This window comes from Falco rusticolus, chromosome 1 (genome assembly GCF_015220075.1).
Source record: "Falco rusticolus isolate bFalRus1 chromosome 1, bFalRus1.pri, whole genome shotgun sequence".
NCBI lineage: Eukaryota > Metazoa > Chordata > Aves > Falconiformes > Falconidae > Falco > Falco rusticolus.
In genome coordinates this window covers 38,600,643-38,622,806 of record NC_051187.1, presented here as the reverse complement: position 1 = coordinate 38,622,806, position 22,164 = coordinate 38,600,643, and the positions used below count along the sequence as shown (strand labels likewise).

The 22,164-nt window shown below is 42.2% G+C and overlaps 1 protein-coding gene across 1 annotated transcript; it reads left to right on the top strand.

Annotated features, from left to right (window-relative positions):
* The first annotated feature begins 6,665 nt into the window (after positions 1–6,665).
* On the top strand, positions 6,666–17,689 carry SLC2A11 (solute carrier family 2 member 11). Its single transcript, XM_037400155.1, has 12 exons — positions 6,666–6,766; positions 9,328–9,426; positions 10,003–10,163; positions 11,599–11,723; positions 12,424–12,553; positions 12,747–12,895; positions 14,022–14,209; positions 14,522–14,632; positions 15,102–15,203; positions 15,334–15,409; positions 16,361–16,488; positions 17,149–17,689. The coding sequence occupies exons 1-12, from the start codon at positions 6,746–6,748 to the stop codon at positions 17,347–17,349; spliced, it is 1,491 nt and encodes a 496-aa protein (XP_037256052.1). The 5' UTR covers positions 6,666–6,745; the 3' UTR covers positions 17,350–17,689.
* Positions 17,690–22,164: the final 4,475 nt, after the last annotated feature.

Here is a 22,164-nt window from a genome sequence, read left to right as displayed (position 1 = left end):
ACATAAACCTCAAGAAGGCACATGAGCAAAGATAAATGGGCTGTTGCAGCATTCATCTCTTTTGTTTGTAGTAAATTATTGTGTGTAATTCATGTTTCCTGTCCATAAATGCCAGAGGAACTTGAAGACATGGAATCCATTCTAATTTAGTAAAGACAAAAACAACTCCTTTTGAGCCCATCTGGAACTTGTTTTTATCGTAATTGTTTTGGGCTCAGTAATGAGTTCAAGATCTAACTGCCGTCACTAATTGTTTCAAGAATAAACAGATGCTTTGTTTAAAGGCGGCAGCTCCCATTTCGCCCAGCACAGCACTCTCTCAGGTCGCAGGATGAAAGGAGCTGTGCGCCATGTCAGCACAGGCCTTAATGAGCATTGGCGCCCTTGCCAGGGGTGCTTATCCCCATCAGCAGCTGGCGGGGCAGGAAACCAGCCCCCAGGCATGCAGTGAGTGTCCAGTTGGTGACATGTGCCCTCTGTTCTTTAATCCCATTGCCATTTTGTTGTAAAATAGTTGATGACCTTTTGCAACGTATCCTACTGTGACAAGTCATACCTGGCCTGATGATACATAGGCATGTCCTCCAGCTGGGCTATAGGACACTCAATGGAGAGAGTTCATTCCATAGCCACCTAACCCTAAGCCCCTTGGCTCGAGTAATGCTCCATCCCACTACAGTAGAGTCCCAGTTCTTTTCTTCATTTGAAAACAAAGATACCCCCACTGCCCACACTGAGAGACTCCCTCACCAGGATATGAGACTATGAAAGTTCTGTACAAGCTCTCACCCACCCTAGTGCTCCCCAGGACATTCCATGCCTGAGGTCCGTGTTAGCCCTGGTGTAGAAGAGGAACAGATTCAGAAAGAGCAGTGCTGCGCTCCCTAACAAGTGAGCCACAACGGCCAGAAGGCCCTTACTGGAAGGTTATTTCAGCTCTCAAACTCAGTCCTCAGTGGAATGGACGACAGGTGCCAAGAGCTCCAGATCCACCACAGAGTAGTCACTGAGTTTCTGCTCCAGTTTTGGAAACAAGGCTCCATGAACCCACTGTGCATAGATAAGCTGTGTAATCCTAACTGCTTGAGGCATTTGAAATGTTTACTTTTCAATGTTTAATGGCCATATATAAATTCTTTCTCCTTCATTGAAGGATTTCCTGTCCCAAATCAACTAAATCTACCGTGTGATGACTGAAGTCAGGAGAAAGTGAATCATACAGAGTTGGATAGGTTTTTTATTTGTTTGTTTGTTAGAAAGAAACTAAAGATAGCACTTAGAGCTCAGTCCTCCAAGGACCTGTGGTTTGTACAGGGTTTGCTGTAAATCAAAGTTTATGTTATTTTTATTTCCTGTGTTTTTTTAGTTCAAAGATACAGCTTTGCATCTGGCATATCATGAGAAAGATCTCACCTAAGTCTCTTTGAGTAGAGCCTGATCACATTTCCAAATAAAGCCCCTCTTCCAAAACAACTTCTGATCATGAGTTGAAGACATCAAGCAAGAAAACGTCTGTTTCTTTGCACAGTTATTTTTTCCCAGCACTTAATCATTCTTGTTAAATTCTTCTGCCTTGTGATCTGTCCTCTACACTCTAGGTCACCTCCCACAGCTGTCAGTGAGGAATATCCTTCAAGGGCCTTTATTTTGTAACATCCATTTCATAAGCACTGTGGTCAAATCAACAAGAGAACTGAAAAACAATGCTTGTTTCTTATAAAAAGAGGTCTATGTTCAGCTCACAATAGCAGCACATACAACTGAGCATGCTGTCAGCCCTACAAGGAGTCAAAAATGGTATTTATGCTTTGGTTTTCACCAGAAGGGGGACTATGTGTCCTAGTCCAGGTACCTCTCAATAAGCCAGGAGACAGCTCTAATAAGAAGCTCTATCTGAAGTGGGTGTTAAATAAGAAAACAGGATGAGTCTGACACTCTGACACTGCTACACATATCTTCCTCTCCTGTGACAGCAACATTCAGTGACATTTACTGCCATTTGGTAGAGTTTAAATGCTCTTCTCTTACACACAGAAACCGATATTTTGTTCAGCCAAGCCATTTGTTCTCTCTGGCCTTCAGGTCGCCCAGTTTCAGCTAACTGCCTGCATCAGTGTCTGATGCAAAGAAGGAAGGAAAGGTAATAGTTCAGCCACAGCATGACCTACAGTTCACAATGGATTGAGAAAAGCATATTTCAATTATTTTTAGTATTTTGGGCTTTCTCAGTTTTTCCAAAGAAGTTCTATTGCTTATCAGGAGGATGAAAATGCAGACTGCTGATCCAATGCACAGAACACAGAGCTGTTCTAAAATCCAAAAAATCCTTGCTGGCAAGGAAAACCAGCTAGTTCCCTCAGCTATAGCAGCCCTCGTGTCCTCAGAGGACTCATCTCTCATGTATCTCCTCTGGTCTGGAAAGTATCCCAGTGACTCTGTGCGGTAGCAGAAGCTCCGTCAGCATTGGGTCGCTGCCCTGAGAAACCTCCACAATGAAGCCCATTTCCTGAAGTTCTTATACAGTGTCTAGAACTTACATAAATTGTGGGTTTTTTCTAAGGAACATGAGTGAACTGCTGGAACTGAGAATAGTGGTGTCACAGCAGGGCACTAACTTCCTACAAAGAAAATCCATTTTAACAGCTAAGTTCCATAAACATTGTTTTCAGCATAAAACCAGCAGAACTGCTGGACATTTCTTGAGAAAGCTTCTTATTTGTAGATGATGTTATTTGTCTTCTGTATCCTGAATGAGTCCTGCAAGAGTCAGGACAAGCAGACAGAGGTATTTTGTACTTTACTGTGGTGGTCCTCACAGGAAAGAGAGAAGGATTTATAGAAATAGCCAGGCTAAAGCTTGGGAGTGAGCCAACAACTAGCCAGGGAGCAGCTCCAGATCTCTTCTTTATACTTTATATACACTTTATAGTGTAGTGTTTATAGGGAGACTTCATCCTGTAGATCCAAGCCTCACAGGTGGAAATGGGTCTGCTTCTCTCCTCTTGCAGTGTAATTGCAATTGGTCCAGATGATCCTGGGTTAAAAAACACTCTAAAACATAGGAGCCTCTCAGTGTATGCCAGATCAAAGAGCATGTGTTGATGGTCTTTCCTAATGGTAGGCAGGATTACTACTTATTCCTGCAGTCAGATAATTACAGGCAGAGACTGACATTACATTCTCCAAATAACTCCTCTCCCATGCTCATGGCATCATATTTCACCTTGATTATGACAGGTTTGAGTTCAGTGAAAAAGTATTTGAGGGAAGAGGGTGGTAGGTCCCCACAGTGGTGCTGGAAACCTGCTGAGTTTATGTGAAGGCATCCAGAGCCAGGAGTTTGAGTAACTGCAGTGCGGTGGTTATACCCTGGTGACGGACCCTGAGACTGGAGGCTTCTCATCTACACCAACTGTGATTCTGAAATTGTGATCATAAGGACTGAACTTTGGGAATGCTGGGGGTTTTAAGGTGCAGCAGGAATCCAGTTAGAAACCCAACCAATGTGAACATCTGTCAGCCCAAAAGCACATCATATAGATGCTATGTAGGAGGAAAAAAAATTATCCATCCACTCATCAAGGTGGCTATTACTAGAAAAAACAACCTCCAGGAACACCCACTTGCAGCTAGCCAGATGCACAGACAGATTGAGCCACAGCAACAGCCAGTTTATGCCCTTTCTGGAACAGGGGGGCTTGTGAACAGCCTGTGCCACAATCCATGGTATCTCACTGCCTGCCCACAGGACTTCGCTCATCTCCTGGAGCTGTCATAAGTTCACCTGCTATTTCCCTTCTCTGACCCAAGACTGCCTTGCTTCACTTCATTGCACAGCTTGCAAGCTCTCTGGTTTAACCCCCACTTAAAAGCACTGGGTATGGGTTTTAAAGAGAGAGAAGGTGGCTCCACACAGTTCAGGGAATGTAAAGGTGAAATAAGGAGAGACTTGAGGAAAGCCTGTTGGGAGGCCCAGCAGAAGATGCAAACGCATCCCCTGACAGCACCTGCCCTTGTGCACTGGTGTCCAGTGCCTCTAGGATTTCCTTTGGACTGTGTTGAATACTGCCTTCATCTTCTGTTAAATAGAAGAATGTACACAGATTTGCCTTGGAAAAATAAGACAGTGCAATGGTCTAAGCAGGAAGTCTTCGACCAGGTCATTGCAGAAAGATATATTTCTATGTTTGACTGCAATGAAAATGAGACAAATGGATCAGATTCATGGTACTCAGGCCTAGGGAACAGATGGAGACTAGACTGCCTGGGTGAGCTGCATTCCTTTGCCTCTTATCCAACCAGAGACATGCTTTGACATGTCGGCCTCTGTCTAAGGAGCTAGAAATGGAATAATCCCCACCTACCTCAAAGGCTCCCATGACAAATCTCAGTGACTAGAACAACCAGTGACACTCCACCTGGTAGCCACAAGCTGAAACTCCTGTACACCATCATCTGAGGGGACAAGGACCTGCACTAGGTGGTTCCTGCTTATAAGATGCTAGGAAAAAGGAGAAGGCCCTTGCCTAAGACAGCATATGTGTTTTTTTCCCTGGAAGAAATCTATTCAAACCTGATCTTATTCAGAATAGACAGCAGGAAAAAAATAGAACTTTTGTTCTTGAATGTGTTACTGTTCTTGATACATGCTGCCTAAATTATACATCAGTGACTGTTAACTTGTACAGTATTGTCTGTTTCCCCAGTGAACAAGTTATTGTTTGGGAGGCCATTATAAGTAGTCCTCTGACCCCTGCCACACACCACAGGCAGCACTGCTGTCATGTTGGATTCAGAGCCTAATCAGGCAATTTTGTACTTCTCCTGCCACTTAGTGGCTGCAGCTGATGCAGCATCACATCCCTACTCACACATTCCTAAGAGAGTAATTCTGAGATGTGGAAGAGGTTTATATTTCCATTCAGGTGTAGTAAAAACTGAGTAGGGACAAAGAGGTGTTCTAAAAAAAAAGTTTCAGTTATTTTGAATACTTTGAAATCTGTCAGACCCCTAACAAATTGCACTGAGCAGAATGTTAAAATACCATGATTACTGCTAAAGGCCAGATATCTTGTGAAACAGCAGCTTTGCTATTACTACTGGCAGTGCAATATGCCTCCATCTCTACTAGGGCCCATCTCTAGGATTCATGAGGATACACCATTTCTCACTCCCGGGGAGTGCCTTTCTATTTCACAGAAAGAAGCAAGCCTGTCATTGCAATTACTACTTCCTTGCTGTCTTCTGTAGCTTATATGGAAAAGGGAACCACATCTGGAACAATAAGCAACTACCAGATGAGCCAAACCCATTGCACAAGCCCTGTCAGCTACTCTGTCCTGATTAAATGATGGGTGATTAACAAAGGAAGAGTATAAAGCTCACACACTAGTGAAAGATAAGCCAAAAAAACAAAGATGAAAGGTCACTGAAGAAGCCACTATTACAGCGGGATTAAACCTTTTCAACTGATTAGAATTTAGCTGGAGCCACTCGGGTAGAGGAGGGGCTTCTACTGCACAGAGTTATTTAATTTTTAACCAAGATTTTAAAAAAGAACCCAAGTTTCAGATTGGTACTCCCAAGGTTTGACATAAATCCCTTGTATAAAGTCTCCTCCACCATACCTCTGTGATGGTTAAGCTTGGTTGATCCCTTAATATCTCCCAAACACAAAACCAGTTATAGTCCTTGGTGTAATCAGCACACACAGCCCTACCCGTTGCCCTCAGAAGGGCTCTTCACTCTCTGAAGCTGTATAGAGAACAAGGCTTAAAGAACTGCAGGACAATGCTGTGTGAGACGGGGTGACAACTCAAAAGGAGCTGAGAACATTTTGGTCAGATACTCATTCTTCCCCCAGCAGCTTACTCTCCCATGCCCACCCCAGCACTAGGCTTACCTGCAACACTACATATTAGGTAGATCTATTACATATCACATAATATGCACTTTAATATAATATATAATGTAATACATATTATGTATTATGCACTTCAGAAGCAAAAAAAAGTCACATGGCATGTGTAAAAGCAAAGCCCTCAGCCTTTTGTGAAATGAAAGCTAGAGATAATTGGTGACAAAATTGAGTGCTGTAAGTGTTGCTGTTTGCTCCATGCCAGGCTACGGAGTGGGAAGAAAACTGCAGCCTTCTGTGCACCCATGTACAGTCCTCTTGTCAGCAACAGCTGGAGTGCCTGTATGTCACTGGGACATAGACAAGAGTGCAGCAAAAAGGCTTGGCATAACAAGGGCTTTGAAAGGTTTGTGATTTGTTCATTCCTGTCACTGACAAGACCAAGAGAAATAAGCTGTTTTGTCTCTCACATTCTAGATTAGGTTCCAGGACAAATACAGTCAGAAAAAAAGCTGTAGTTTACTTCTGCTTTGATCACACTTAATCAGACAAGTGCTACTGGGCACCTGTGCCAGATGCTTTCAGAGGGAATGTATGCCATAAACCATACTGGACTTCAGTGGGATTTACAGCTCTGGATCTTTCTGAATCACTTCCCCAAACTGTCATGTACTTTCGACAAAATTAATTGAAATGTCTTGCTAATGAACATGCAGCCCCATTTTGAGAATGTAAATCAGCTGGCAAAATACCTGCCAAGTCAAGTGTCTTATCCTAATGTAATGGGTGACTAAATACAAATTCCTATGCTGGAGATTTAAATAATCCTTTAGAGCACTGCTGAGAGTACCGGCAGCTTTGGCAGACAGAGGAAAACTACCAAAGAGGATGAACAAGCTGCAGAGACTGGTAAAAAACATCTATTTTACTATTATTGTTGACAGATGATTTTTTTAATTTCAGTTTTTATAAGGCTTTGTAAGTACTAGCAGGCTCTTGTAGAATTATTTCTCCAACTCATCACAGTCCTTGAGATAAAGCTGACAGCCTAATGGCTCTCCTGGCAGTTGCACACCACCACTGTGGCTGGGACAACAGTGCGGAAGCTGGGCGTTAAGAAAGGTTTGGGAAGGTCACCTTGTAAATACAGGTCAGCTCTGAGTACAGACCTGTTTGGTGGCTCCTGGAGGAAGCAAACCATTTTCCTTTAGCTGATGGCCACAAGAGAGCTCTGTGATAGAGGACCGGAGAGGGGATGTACTCTATACATAAAGCAGGATAACGAGCAGAAGGAGTGTTACATTCCTAGGCATTGTGATTAAAAAAAGACACGTGCTATTGCAGAGAGAGGAAATCTCCCTCACTTGGAGAACTAGAATAACTGGGAAGAGCAGAGATATCAGGTGCACAATCCTTAGCTCAGGTCTCAGTTACAAGACAGGGAGGTGGTGTAGCTAAGGAAAACGCAAGTGAAACATACCCGCTTCTAACTGGGACAGGAGAGAGCTTGGCCTTTTCTTGCTTCAAGGCTGGAACAGTCTGGCTTCACTTCTGTCCTCAGAGAATGTCCTGTCTCAGGCTGGTATGGAAGGTATTTATGATAAAAGGCTTTGAGGAAAGGAAAAATCTAAGATTATTTGAATTTGTGATGTTTGAGCTATTGCAAGACTAGGAAAAACTTTCCTTTTCTCTGGTAGATGGCTCTGTAAGAAGAAAATGAGCACGTACAACAGGAAAAGCTCACCAGCTTCGGGTTATCCAAGTTCTTCTCAGGGTCAATGAGGTCCATATTCATCTAGCAAAACACAATCTAACCTGAGGTGCCCTGCGCTAGCTGGTGAACAGCCAAGCCTGAGCACGGGCTCTTCATGTCATTCGTAGAGCTGTTCCAATGGGAGGGGTTTGCAAGCAAGGAGCTGGCAAAGGCCATCCTGGCCATGGGCCACCCAGCACATTGTGCAGGAGGTGTCAGGCTCCAGCAGCTCAGAGTGGTCTTGAGACCTGGGTGGGATAGTGCTCCCAGTCCAAGGACACCATGATGACATAGCTTGTCAGTCACAGGATCTCGCATGCAGATGGGAAAACCAAAGGTACAGGCACAGAATAAGTGTGAACTGACAAGGATGGAGGGGGGAGAGACCAGCCAATAGGGTGGTGTGGCTGCAATGAGGAAGGGATGTTCACTGGTGAGGTCAACAAGGAGACATTATGCTGCTGACATTCAGCTGTGTTCCTCTACAGAAGCTGTAGGTCAATTTGAAGGCAGACTCACATAGGAAAGTATCCAGGCAAGAATGACCTGAGGCTTACAAACATGACAGAGGAGAAAAGATAAACACAACTGTTTAGAAAGTTTCTACAGTGTCCCCAGCTCTCCACAGTTAGCCCCAGCGTTGTTCTCATGTGGACCACCCATTTATACTATAACACTCAGGGCATCCTACTGCAAGGGGAAGAAAGATGCATGTTTTTGCTTGCAAGCCTGCCAGTGAGCTCTCAGTTACCATACTGTGTCAACCAGAACAGCTGGTTCTACAACCTTCAAAAAGTCAAGAGACCTCACTTTTATACCAACACCCTGATATCCCATGATGCTGCCTAAAGCAGCCCCATTCATCTGCCTGTGCTTCCAAAAGCTTAGCAGCAGTGTTAGGTGGCAATAAAAGCAATGGGCAATCCTGATGAATAAATGACCTCAAGAAGACTAGAACATGGCATAGGACCTACTGTCTGCCACATATTTCACCTATATCATAGTACTGAAGATGTACAAAATATTTTGACTGAATACACAATTATAGACTGCTAAACACAAGAACATGTAGGAACAACTGTGTAATGAGAAAGTTCAACAGAGAGACATTGTCTGCTCTGTACATGTGAGGCAGCATACGAAAGGCACTCTATTTTAAACTAAAATATATGTCATTACCATGAAAAGGTAGAAGATAAAGCATGCTAATGAATCAGAAATGCACTAGATATAAATGGCCATGAGAAACCCCCCCATACCACAGAGAAGCTCCGTCCAATAGAGCTTAGCTAGAAATGAGGCAGTAGTCATTAAAATTTGGCAATTCTTCTTGAATAATTCATCAAGTCAGTACAGGTTTTTGTAATAAATTGAATTAATTGAAGCTATAACACCATTCTCTGCCAATATTTACGGTTTTTGCACTGACTTTTTGTAAGCGTACACATTAAATATTAAACCATAGACGCTTGCAGGCCTTTGCCCCAAAACAGTCCCAAAATCTTTATGAATGGCAATGAATTATTAATACTTTCCTGCAGCAGAGGGAGATAGTTTTAAAATCGTGTGTGTGTGTGTGTCTGTCTCTTTGGCACCTCCCATTTTAAGACAACATTCACAGCCTATTTTAATACTCAAAGTATGAATGGACCAAATGTCTGTTGAGCCATTTTGTTCTATGGAAGGGAGCCATCGATTTTCTGTCCATCTTCTTCAGCTTCAGAGCAAGATCCTGATACTGACAATATGTGCCGCTGGGATTGGAGGTACTTTCCAATATGGTTACAACATCTCCATCATCAATGCTCCAGCTTCAGTAAGTACCACTAGTCTGAGAGCTTCCTCCTGAGACAGACACTGCCTTAATGTTCTCAGTCTGGCTATAAACCATGGCCTGCTACTGAAAATATGCAATCTGCTAATACTGAGGGTGAGAACAGAACGATGTGTTGTTCCCTCTGTATAGTTCACATCTGAGGTACAGGACTTTGTTGTCAAGAGCCACCCTTGAGCAGAACCTAGTGTCACAAGAATTTATTCAAAAGCCTTGTTTCAATTGTTTTAGCAAATCTAATTCTAAACTTCTCCAATGTCCAACTTGCATCCTTTGAAACTGACTTTTGCCCTTAAATTCAAAGTTGGACCCATGAAATACATTTTTAATTATCCAAGATAGCTACATACAGATACAAATGAAGCACAACTTTTCAACAGCTATAGTTTTACACTCTTAACCCTCAGTTAAAAACACATCTAAGAGCTAGAGGCCATTTCAACCAAAGGTTTGGAGGCTTGAACACAGAATAAAGATATATTAATAAAGAAGACTTTAGATTTCTCAGTGTCCTTCATCTCTGTGTCATGGTTATGCAGCACTGTGCTTCCCTCTCAGTACATCCAGATGTTCATGAATGAAACCTGGCTGGAGCGCACAGGCGTTCCCCTTGAGAGCAACATGATACTGCTGCTGTGGTCTTTCACTGTCTCTGCATACCCTCTGGGAGGACTCACTGGGGCTGTTGCTGCTGGGCCCATGGCCATCATGTTGGGAAGGTAAGAGGGTGCTGAATTTTAAGTTCAGCTTTGCAGTTTCCATTAGTTCAAGAGGAATTATGAACTCTACAGCACAATACCTACTGTAGTTAAAAATTATGAAAACAAGTTTTCTATCACAGATCAGTCTTCCATTAACATTCTGAGCTGGCATGGAGGAACCACCTGATATAGCAGTATTTCATGTCTCAAAACCCAACAGGAACAGTTCTTTCCCCCCCATTACCTTCTCATCATAGTCTGACCCAGCTGGTGCTACAAGGGTTTTAGTTCAACTCCATATCACAGTAACCACCCACATAATCACCATCATTTTTGTGCCCAGTTTTCTGCCATCCTTTTAAATAGGAGATCATGACAGAGCAGACCAAGGATTTTTCTTCAAAATGAACTGTGTGAATTGGTAGAAATGATACTGGAAAAACAGAGGGTACTTGCAAAGAGCAGTTGTAACATCCCAAGTCCTCATGTCTCACAGGCTGTGTATCCATGTTTTTGATGGAAATATTTCAGGAGGTATAAGTATCTGTCTTTCCTTACCTATCCTTCATACGCAGCTCTATCCCCAGTTCTCTTCAGAAAAAAATGCTTAGTGTTACTAACATAAACTAATAGGAGGTTAGATTTTTGCCCCACTCTTTGTTGATCCCAAAATTTGTGCTATCACTTCAGTTTGTTCGTCTCATATGATGAAGCAGGCACCGTTATGTTTTTGGATGGGGCTGTAGAGGACTGTCTCCCATGGCTCACTTGTTTCATGGAAAGGATATGGCTTCTTTATCCAATGAAAAGAGGTTTAGCCTTGTACTGCTTTGGAATAAAATCATCCCATCACGAATAAGAGAAAACAAGACTGACTTCTGAGGAGTAGGTAAGGCAGTGAGTTGGAACTAGGGAGAATTACTGGCTATTAAGGGTCAGTAGAGCTCTCAGGCTTTTTTCATGCTTTTGAACAGAATTCCTCCTGAGACACATGAAAACTTTCTGACAAGAGTTTCATAAGGATCAAACTATTACATGAAAAATCCCTGTTTCAACAAATTAGCATTTTCAGATCAAAATGCACATGACTTACTGAAGGAATACTCGTCTCCATTCAAATGGGAAACTGTGAGTGCGAGAGCCAGTCTAAAGTCAGCACTGCAAGGACACCCTGTGGTCATGCTGGTAGTTGGAGATGACTCTATATCAGCCATGCAATTTACCTGTCAATGCTGATTCCTGTTTTCACATCAAGACACCAAAACTGCTGATCTGCCGCCTGCACGCAGACACCTCATATAGGGCTTTAGGTAACCAGGATGTTCTGTGCTGGAGCTGAGCAGCCCACCTTGAGCTTCCAGGCATAGCAGGTTGGAGCTGCCATGTGAAATGTTTTATCTGATAACTAAACCTGACACACATGTGCTCACAGCTGTGTCTTTTCTCTCTGAAGGAAGATGTCCCTGCTACTGAACAATGTCTTTGTGATCATAGCGGCATTCTTGTCAGGATTCAGCCGAATGGCAAAATCCTTTGAAATGATTATGCTCAGCAGATTTTTCACTGGAGTTAATGCAGGTATGGCAACATGAGAAATGTAACAGGACGAACATGATAACAATTATCAATTAGAAATAGAAGATATTTAAATACAAACGATCCCAGACATTAAAGCAATTAATCTTCTAGTCTGACCACACGTGTACACAAATGAGGAAGTTGTAGATACAGATTTTATATTTTGCTTCTAAAGACTCTTTTCTAGGCAGGCTTTTTTTGTGTAATACACATGTGAGTATCTGTGTGAACTCTGCATGCAGGGAAGGGAGCCCTGGGTGAAAATGAGCTGGAAATTGAACCCTATCTGCTTGTAAGAATGTTATCAGTCACTCACCAGCATGAGCACCAACATTAAAGCTTTTATAGAAGTTCTTCCAAGGAATTAATGATTGATACAAGTGACTTAAAATATGATCTTCCCCTCAAAATGGGGGACTAGAGGGAAGTATCACTTACAACCTTGGATTTGGTGCTGAAAAGACCATAGGACTGAGGCCCTGACAGGTTTCAGTTTCCTGTAAGTATGGAAATCTATGTCTAGCAGCTTATACAATGAATAAAAATGAAATTGAAAGTTTGGGTAAATAATAAGCACTGGTAGATAAGACATCACATGGTCTGCAACAGAAGGGTCCAACTGGCAACCTCAAGAGGTGACTGACTGCATTTGAACTCATCTCTCTACAAGCTGAGGTCAGCATTTTTCTGCTTTGGCCAGGTGTAAGCATGAATATTCAGCCTATGTATCTGGCGGAAGGCGCCCCAAAGAAGCTCAGAGGAGCTGTGGCCTTGACCTCTGCATCATTTACAGCCCTGGGGTTGGTGCTGGGGCAGGTTGTTGGACTCAGGTAATGTAGAGTGAGAAGCCCAGTTTATACTTACTGAATCTTTTTTCTCCTTTTTTTTTTTCTTTCTTTCTTTTTTTTTTCTTTAGTACCCCTCTTTTTTCTTTCTTTTCCAGTGCCCACATGCAGCAGAGGATGCTGGGCTCTTGCCAGATTGCAAAATGTACTGTGCGAATTATGGTGGTTTTTTCTCTAGGGAGGTACTAGGAGGGGAGGAGAGCTGGCCATTCCTTTTAGCTAGCAATGTGGTGCCTGCCCTGATCCAGCTCATAGCTCTGCCTTGGTTCCCTGAAAGTCCCAGGTACCTCTTGATTGACCGTGGAGATAAAGAATCCTGCATCTCTGGTGAGTTTAAGGTGACTGTTAACCTCTTACTGAGCATGTGAGATCTGCTGACTGGGCAGATAAACAGTGAGAAAGTGGACTGATATTAGAATCATAGAATCATTTGTTGGGAAAGATCTTCAAGTCCAACCATTAACCCAGCACTGCCAGGTCCACCACTAAACCATGTCTCTAAGCGTCACATCTCAAGTCTTTTAAATACTGCCAGGGATAGGGACTCAACCACTTCCCTGGGCAGCCTGTTCAAGGGCTTGACAACCTTTTCAGTGAAGAAATTTTTCCTAATACCCAATCTAAACCTCCCCTGGCACAGCCCGAGGCCATTTCCTCTTGCCTTATTGCTTGTTACTTAGTTGCCAGCTGAGGTTAAACCACCACAATTTATATGAACAACTGCAGTAACACTGAATGCAGATGAATGTATGCTTTTGTGGACAGACTTGGGCCCCAACATTTTGAAAATGGTGCCACAACTTTTACATGTAGGAAGTGTCATATTAAGTTCCAGTTATGACCACTTCCTCCTTCCAAACTAAAAAAAATAATAATCTAATCTTATTTTTGATCTATTGGGGTAATTGAAAGGCATCTTCCTGCAAAAGATTTTTTTGCTACAATGGTAGGGTCAAAAGGTGGGACTTGTGTCCACAATGGCAAATATGTTTTGTAACTATGAAGTGAAGTAAATGCTGGTTGAAGAGCTCATGACCAAATCTGAAGCTAATTCATATTAAGGGATTTGCTTAGATTTGTAACATACAAATCCCCATATACAGAGTGGCTGGAATTAGTTTCCAGGAGATATGTGCTGTGTACCAAGAACATCTTAACTGCCTGCGTTTCCCAGAGAAGTCACTTGAGATCTGAGTCAGAAACATGGCTGCTGAAATAGCACTGGTTGGAAATATTCTCTTGTCAAACAATGGTGAGGAATTTGCACTCCCTTTCCCCCAAATCCTTCAAATGGCTGCACCACAGCTGACCATCTCTGTGAAGATAACACCATGATCACAGACTCTGTCCTACAGCTTTCTGCGGCCATCACTTGCTGCTCAATCCTTCTCCCTGCAAAGCAGGCAAATTGAAGGTGAGGTTCAGAGGATAAGAGGTTCCCTTGTCCTTGCAGCACTGCAGAAGCTCAGAGGCAACAGTGACCTGAGTGCAGAGCTAGAAGAGATGCTGGCTGAACAGGCTGCTGTTAAAGGCCAGAAAGCGAAGAACCCTTGGGAGCTTTTCCAAAATCCAGCTTTGAGGTGGCAGCTGATCAGTATCGTTGTGCTTAGCAGTGCCATGCAGCTCTGTGGGAATGATTCGGTAAGCAGCCTGGCAGCTACAGCCATCGGCAGCTGTGCTGTATCGCAAGACATGGGTGCAAGCTCTTGGGTTTAACATTCCTGCTGCAGGAGAAGAATGAATAGTGGTCTGCCCTGCCTGTGAAAATCTTCAAGCCTCAGATGCTTGGTTCCTAAAGTACACCTGTGCATTATGGCAAGATTCAGAGGGACATTGTCAAAATAGGCTGTATGACAGCACATTAGTCATTCTGTGTGTGGTCCTTCAGGAAAAACAATGGGATGTATTTTCAAATGTTTTCCCTTACTGCTTTCTCCTCTCTTCTCTCCCCAGATGTATTTTTATGCAGCTTATGTGTTCCAAGAGGCTGGAATTCCTCAGGAAAAAATCCCATATGTTGTAATCGGCACGGGGAGCTGTGAACTGATCACGTCTGTCACTTGTGTGAGACTCTTAATGCACTCTGCTGACATGCAGACTCTATTGACAGTGAGGAGGCTGTTAATTACAGATTTTGGATTTACATTGCTTTTCTTGCCAAGGAGGCTCTTCACGCACAGCAGTCAGCACTCATGTCCAGACAGGTTATTGCAGGGGTATTTTGTCAGACACTGCATCGTCATCACTGTCTGAAATCTCTAAAAAGCATAACTCTTGCTTCATGTCAGTATGGATAGTGTCAGAGTTTAGGCTGCAGCTGGAACATTCTCATCCCTTCTGAACATTCTTCTTGCCTGACTCCTGCCAGCAAACTGTTTCCTTTGACTTTTTGTTTGCTAAGAAGTGGACAACTTCCTTAAAGTAGTTGTAGAGGGAACGAGGGATGGAGTATTGAAATGGGGAGAGGGAGCAGGCAGGAAATATAAACACAAATTAAATATCTTGCTTTATTTCACTCTGTTACTTTGTGCAGAACATGATTATAGACTACGCTGGTCGGAGGCCACTGCTCCTGGGGGGTTATATCTTTATGGCAGGATGGGCCATAGTCTTCATGGTGGCTCTGAGCCAACAGGTAACAAACTTTACTTCATTATCTAAGTGGGATGGAGTTGAGCTTTGCCTTTTATATGAGTGGGGTGATCAGTGGTGGCAAATAAGTGTAAGTGCCCTTATTGGTTTTCCATTGGTCTCTGTGGCTGTAGACTCAGATTAGCTGGATGCCTTATCTCAGCATGGCCTGCATTTTCGCCTATATCCTGAGCTTTGGAATCGGACCAGGTCAGTTCCATCAGCATTTTTGCTGAAACTTTTGGGTATTGCAGGGGCTTGGAACTGTGTGCAAGCAGCTTATGGAAACTCTCAGGCCCTCTTTAGCCACAGCGCACTGAAAGGAATGAGGCAGTTTCTGCCAGCCGTTTTGAACCATTTCTCTGGGGCTTGTGTGCCTCTCGTATGTCAGTGTTGTGCAGGGACAGTCTGTGCCATTCTCTGTGTTGTCGCTCCTTACAGCCATCTTGTGATGGCACTTGGAGGTGATTCTTGTCTTAAATGGACAAGGTTTTGATTTGCGGCCCAATCCATTAGGGCTGTAGACGAGCATTTCTAATGCTTCACTTTAACCCTAGAGATTGACAGCTGTGTCATCTGATTATTTACTTGCTGATACCTGCAAGCACAGTTTCCACAACTATTTTTTAGCCTATTAACATACATTTTCTTGGCAAAGTCCATTAGTTTCTGTGGTTGTGGGGGCAGTACACAGGCTGTGTGTATGCAGATGTTTGCAGGGTGTGTGAATAGATGTGAGGCTCTGTTTGCTTACATGAGTTTGAAGAAGTCAGGTAAAGAAAAGAATCAAGCTGCCAGTGTCACATGCCATGTGAGCTGGCAGTAATTTCTTGTCCCAGTCCCTACAGTGCCATAGGGTTGAATTAATTATAAGCCATTCTTGCAGTTGGGTCCTGGTGAGAATAATATGGATTACAAAACCTTTCCCAGAGTTCATTCTAACATGAGAGAGTTTGACTAATTAGCCAGTTCTTAATATTTAACCTATAACTTTCCCACTGCAGTTAACCTCTATTACCACTTGTATGGGCATTGTTGACTCATGAGAATAATTTACTGTTCTCATATACTTCACGTTGGGTTTGCTTGTTTGTATGTGTTCTCTTGTTTTTAGTATAATGTCAACAATATTAACAACTTTCTTGCCATTTCTTTTTCCAGCTGGTGTAACAGGAGTTCTGCCCACAGAAGTTTTTGATCAAATGTCCCGGCCAGCTGCCTACATGATCTGTGGTGCTCTGCTCTGGTTCAACCTATTTCTGGTTGGAACAGCCTTTCCATTCATTGTGGTGGGTTCCCAAGGCAAAGCAATCAGCTGCAGCTCTTCAGTGTTTTGTACAAGGAAGAGGCTGTGATAGTGATCAGGGAAATTAACAGGGCCTGGAATATCACAAGCTGGGGACACACAGCAAGATAGCACTGCCATGAAAAGTATCTTTATGAGGAAAATGGTCAGAACTCCTCTAAATCAAACTTCCCTTATGTTCTCTGTGATGATTTCTGATGTGAGGCTGGAAGCAGATTGATTTGAGGCATGGATGACTGATAATCCTTTTTTGTCCTCAGCTGAATACAGCTGGGGCTAAAAACATCATGTAATTCCCCTTGGCCAGACCCTGTCACCATTCCCTAAGGTGATTCCTCAAGCGAAAGGGAGCAGAACTCCACAATATCCAGTTCTGTCTTATTTCATACTGTAGGGCCCCATTCTATACAACTATATATAGAGAGAAAGACAGAAAAGAACATTTTGAAATACTCTTCTTGCTATGTCAAATCTCTCCAAATTATGCCAGGGAGCTATCACATCCAGGCATGTGAGGCCCTCTCTAGGGTGCACAGAAATACGCCCTAGGTGAAGTTAGTCCGTGCAGGAACGAGGATTAGTGGCCTATTTCTCATTGTACAGAATGTTACCAACACTGTCTTGTTTTCTTCCTCCTCCTCAGAAAAGTCTAGCACATTTCTGCTACGTCCCATTCCTTGTGGTCTGCGTCTGCACTGCACTCTATGTTGGGTTTTTCCTTCCTGAGACAAAGGGAAAGTCCTTCCTGGAAATCTCGAAGGAGTTCAAGAAACGGAACTTCAAAGCTCAGACCCACGTGGTTTTTTATAAAGGCCCTGAAGAGATCAAATCCACCATATTGTAGCAGAAGAAAGGAGGATGGTATCTGGGGGAAATTCAGCAGTGGATATGTTCCCTTGCAGGGACACAAAGAGAGAAGTAGGGTTAGAGATAATATATTACTCTTAGGCTCACCTTGAAAAGATGTACTTGAACTGATAAATTCCAACAGAAGTTTTAGTACTAAGTAACACATCCATATTTTAGAATCCATATTAGAGAGTGACAGAATGATGCCTTATTCTCTTACCATCAAACACCACCATGCAATGCTTTATCAAGTATCTTCTAAATTGCCTCTATGTTTCTCCTCCACCCGAATAGTAACTTCCACCTCTAGAAGCCTTTCCTTCCTGGCCCCTGAATCTGGGCTCTCTAACGCAGAAATTAATATGATTAAATTCTGGTTTTGGACACCAGATGAAATTCTTAGTACCTTGTCTTGGTGCTCCCGTTGTTTCTGTTATTAAGTGATTTCAAATAGACCCCTACTTGTTGAGCAATAGTAAGTAGTTAATTATTTTCAGCTATAAAACCATGTGACAGATAGATTAAGAAGAAAGCTTCTAGTACTTGCTAAGTGGCTTATACAACTGACTTTTGGGCATTTTTTTGCAGACTGTTCACGTCTGCGTTTCTTCATGGCTTGTTTGTTGTCTTCCAGTCCTGTGTTGTGAAGCACAAGTAATTCTCTAGTCCAGTTTGTATAGCTCTCACAGACACTGCTGGTGCATCTTGTAGGGTTTTACACCTGCACTCTGCTAACACAAGAATGTGGTGAGGAGCTCTTATGGCAGCAGTTTATTTTGCATGTGGAGATTTATATTACAACAGAACATTCTCTATAGTATGTTCTTGTTGTCTTCATGGAGCATATTGGAAGAGACCCAGATGTGATACTGCTTCTTTTTAGCTAACCTGGTACAGAACAGGGCAACATTCCTCATTTAGTACTGCCTTTCACAGGCACTGGGCTGACTGGTGAGGTTTCTTACAGTTTCTTCTCAAAATCCTAATCAAGCCATCTCTTTTTGCTTTGTTTGTATGAAAGTCACAGCACTGCTGAAGGTTGCAGAAAAGAAAAACACATACATTTCCAAAATACGTAAAGTTTCTTTCAGCATATTTTTTAACTACATTTTTAAAAAAACACAGCATTTTTGAATGACAAGGCTGTAAATATTTCTGGAGTGTATTATTGTCATGCTGGACATGAGTGGAGCAGCAGATGTATTTCTCAGAAGGGGAGTCTGTGCAGGAACTATCTTTCAGTACCTAAGGTTTATAACATAGGAAAAATAAAACTAAACTTTTGTTCATTTGTGGTTGCTGCTATTTTAAAAGTCATTCATATACAGACGTGGGCAACAGCAGGTATCTCTCCTCTTGGACAACACTGAGATTTTGAAATACACAGCATTTTGAGACAAGATGATCAAGAGCAGGACTCCATGGAACTTGGAACTGCAAAAATAATTTTCTTTTCTACAGTTTGGAGACAACAGTGAGAGGCAGATGCAAAGAATAAAACACACAGTCAAAGCAAAAAGTGCTGGTACGCTCATGATTTTCAATATCAAAATATTCTGTCATTCCTTTGATGGGGATCAGAGAAAGGACAGGAGACAGAAGTGAAGAAAGAAGACAAGGCAGTAGAGAAGATGCAGGCAAGGAAGGCAGGAGATGGACTGAATAGACTGCCTGAGCAGAGGGAGAGGCCTGACACTGCTGGGAAGTACAGGGCAGAGAAGAATTGGTTAAAACTGGGCGAAGTCCTCCAATGTTCAGAGGTCCTCACTTTGGCCACCTTTGTGGCTACTCCCATGAGTCAATATTGTGCCTTTCCCCAGAGCCCTGGAAGGACGGAGACCATCTGTACCTGACAGTATGAAACACACCTGTTCAGAAATGATACACATTTACTTGACTTCCTGAGTTCCAGAGCCAGTCCTGCAAGTATATGTGTCAGAAAACACTAATTCCAACTTCCAGCATTTTTTCTGACTGTTGCCTGAAATCAGGTGTCTTTAGACTGATTAAGCAAAGACAAAGACTGGTTATATTTTAATTGGTCTAATTGGTTACATTTTAATTGGAGCATTTAACAAGTTGGTTACTTGTTACTGAATAAAAAAACCTTCAACTGAAAAAATACATGACACTTGTTCAGGTCAATTTTCTTATCATGTGAAGTGTTAGGCAAAAATACATCTTGAAAAGTGATCCTTGGAGACTTATAGTCCATATTATTGTTTACAAATCAAATAACCATGCATTGTTGGATTGATTAATAACCATCAACACCAGAGCAAAATAGTTACTGCTGCTGTCCTCAAACAATGCTCCTCTTTACAAGCTACCTCTCACTTCCAAACCAACTGGGGTAGGGACTCTTCCAGACACTGAAGACACACAGCATCCTAGCCTTGGGACCTGCCGAGTGCAGCCACTCACCAGGAGAAGGAATTTTCCTCTAAGCTATTTGAATAACTTATGAAAGCCTTTTAACAGAACCATCCTGGAGACTGCTAGATAAAGACACTCTTTAAGAATTATGGATAAAAGGTGTAATTTATTTATTTTACAGTCAGTATTAAAAGCTGACATTCAACCCTTCTAGCGTCTACCATACATTATAGGGACACAGACTTGAACTTTCAGACAATGACCACTGCTCTTAAAGTGTTGACTGATTCCATAATTCAAGAATTGAAGGTACAGGCTTAGTGAGGCTTGGTAAAGCCAGGCGTCAGGAGGCTTTGCTGCAATGAGGCTCAAAGTAGTAGTCAGGAACTTTTCCTTTAAATGTGATAAATGATTACCCAACCTATGACTTGGGGACCCCAAGCCAGTCCACTCTAGTTTGTGCCAGTCCCTGGACTTTGGCTTCCATCGGTGCCTTTTTTATTGTCCTTTACTCATACCCTGCAGCTTGTACTGTCTGTCAGCTGCTGCTGGAGCTTCTCTTCCCTAGTGACCTGGCATGAATGCACAGCTTGCCAAAATTATCCAGTTTCATCAGTAACCAACACAACAATGACAAACCAAATAGCAAGAACTTTGTGACACACCAAAGGGAGTGTAAACACTGAGAAAGTAAATGAAATGACATGTTGAAATATTATCTTAGGCTCCTCTTTCCCTATATATAGAGTGACTTTTTCCAAAGTAACCAAAGAAAGCGTCAGGAAACACCTAGTCTGCAAGAGGAGATTACTACCTTTGCATGCAAGTTGGTATATGCTTATCTTTTTCTTTTCCCCAAATAGAATTTTTACAGTACATGTGGGTTTTTTCCTTTCAGCTATTCTAAAAGACCTGTTGCATAAATTAAGTACAGAAAGAAAAATAAATCTGAATCAGACGTGGTTAAAATAATACTATGAGGCTATATCTGAAAGATATCAAATATATTTTAAGGAATTATTTTTAAAAAGCAAATAAAAATGGATTTAGGAGCACATTTATATTTAATGTCTGATACATAACAGTGGAACAAACCAAAGGAGTTCAGAGCACAGCAACAAAAAAACCCTACATTATTAGATAGATGGAGGATGGCTGGAAACCTGAAAAAGTTCTCCACAATAAAAGAGTTATGGGTAACAAAGTATCTCAAAGATGTAAACACTGAAGGGTGGAAAACAATCCTTTCCAGTCAAGGAAGTATAGGAACAGACACCAAAAAAAGATAAAACAAAATTTTTTTTAAAAAAGCAATTTTAGGATGAATATTAAGTTAAAAAATCTTTGTGAATTTGAAATCTGTTAGACTGGAAAAGTCACTCAAGAGATGCAACAGAAAAATCAAGCAGTGGTGTTACAGTACAGTATGGGGATGAGACGGATAAATTTGCTGCAGATGTGATATTAAATTTGCACTTAGAATAGGACTTACTGATTTTCTTGCTGATGGGGAGTTTTGTGCTGATGTGTGGCATTTTTTGTAGCATGAAAGGTAGTAAGGATGTCTAGTAGTAGAGATTGTGAATCTCATTTATTTCTTGTGCTTTGACAAATGGGAGATTGCTGTCATGTGCCAAATACCAAATTTATTCAAAGCTGATTCCTTTGAAGCCAACAGTGTTGCAACATGGGTAAATTTGATGCCTGTTCAAGCAATAGCATTCATCTGATTAGTAATCAGATTGTAAATGTTTGGCAGTCATTGTCCAGCATTGCCTTTGAATATGAGCTGTTCTACAGATAGAAGTGCAGCATCATGCTGTCATTGCTGGACAGAATACCACTAGGACACTCCATAACAGAGAGCAGTGGGTGTGGAAGGGATGCACTATGCATGTATCACAGTACTGTATTTTGAGGGTATTCCTAAGCCTCCTATCAGATACAGTTCTAGAAAGGGTGAATAAACTATGAAACAAGGAATATCCTTCAATCCCCAAATATTTATTCAATCTCAGCCAAATCACTGAGCAAAATGTTCATTTAGTAGGCAAGGAAGAAGAGCGGGAGGAAAGACAAACAGATGGAAATCATGCACATAATGCTTGCACATTGCACCATGCTCCTGCAACTAGTTACCCTATGATAGTGCAGATTAACACAGCCAAAGCTGAAGACAAAAGCACTGAAGTGTGTAACTGGGCTCTGGGAGACAACTATGAGCTTTGTCTCTCCTCAAATTTGTCACTGTTCTGTGCTTTTAGTAGCTGTGGCCTTGTATTGCACTCTGCACTGGCTCCTTGGTCTCAGAGGAGGCAGGGGCGTGGCATTGCTCAAGCTGTTAAAAGAGTTCCTGGAGGTAAAACAGGACAGTTGGGGCCATGTCTGAATAGCTTTACCAGCTTTGTTTGCTGGTTTTATTTCTTGCCAGAAA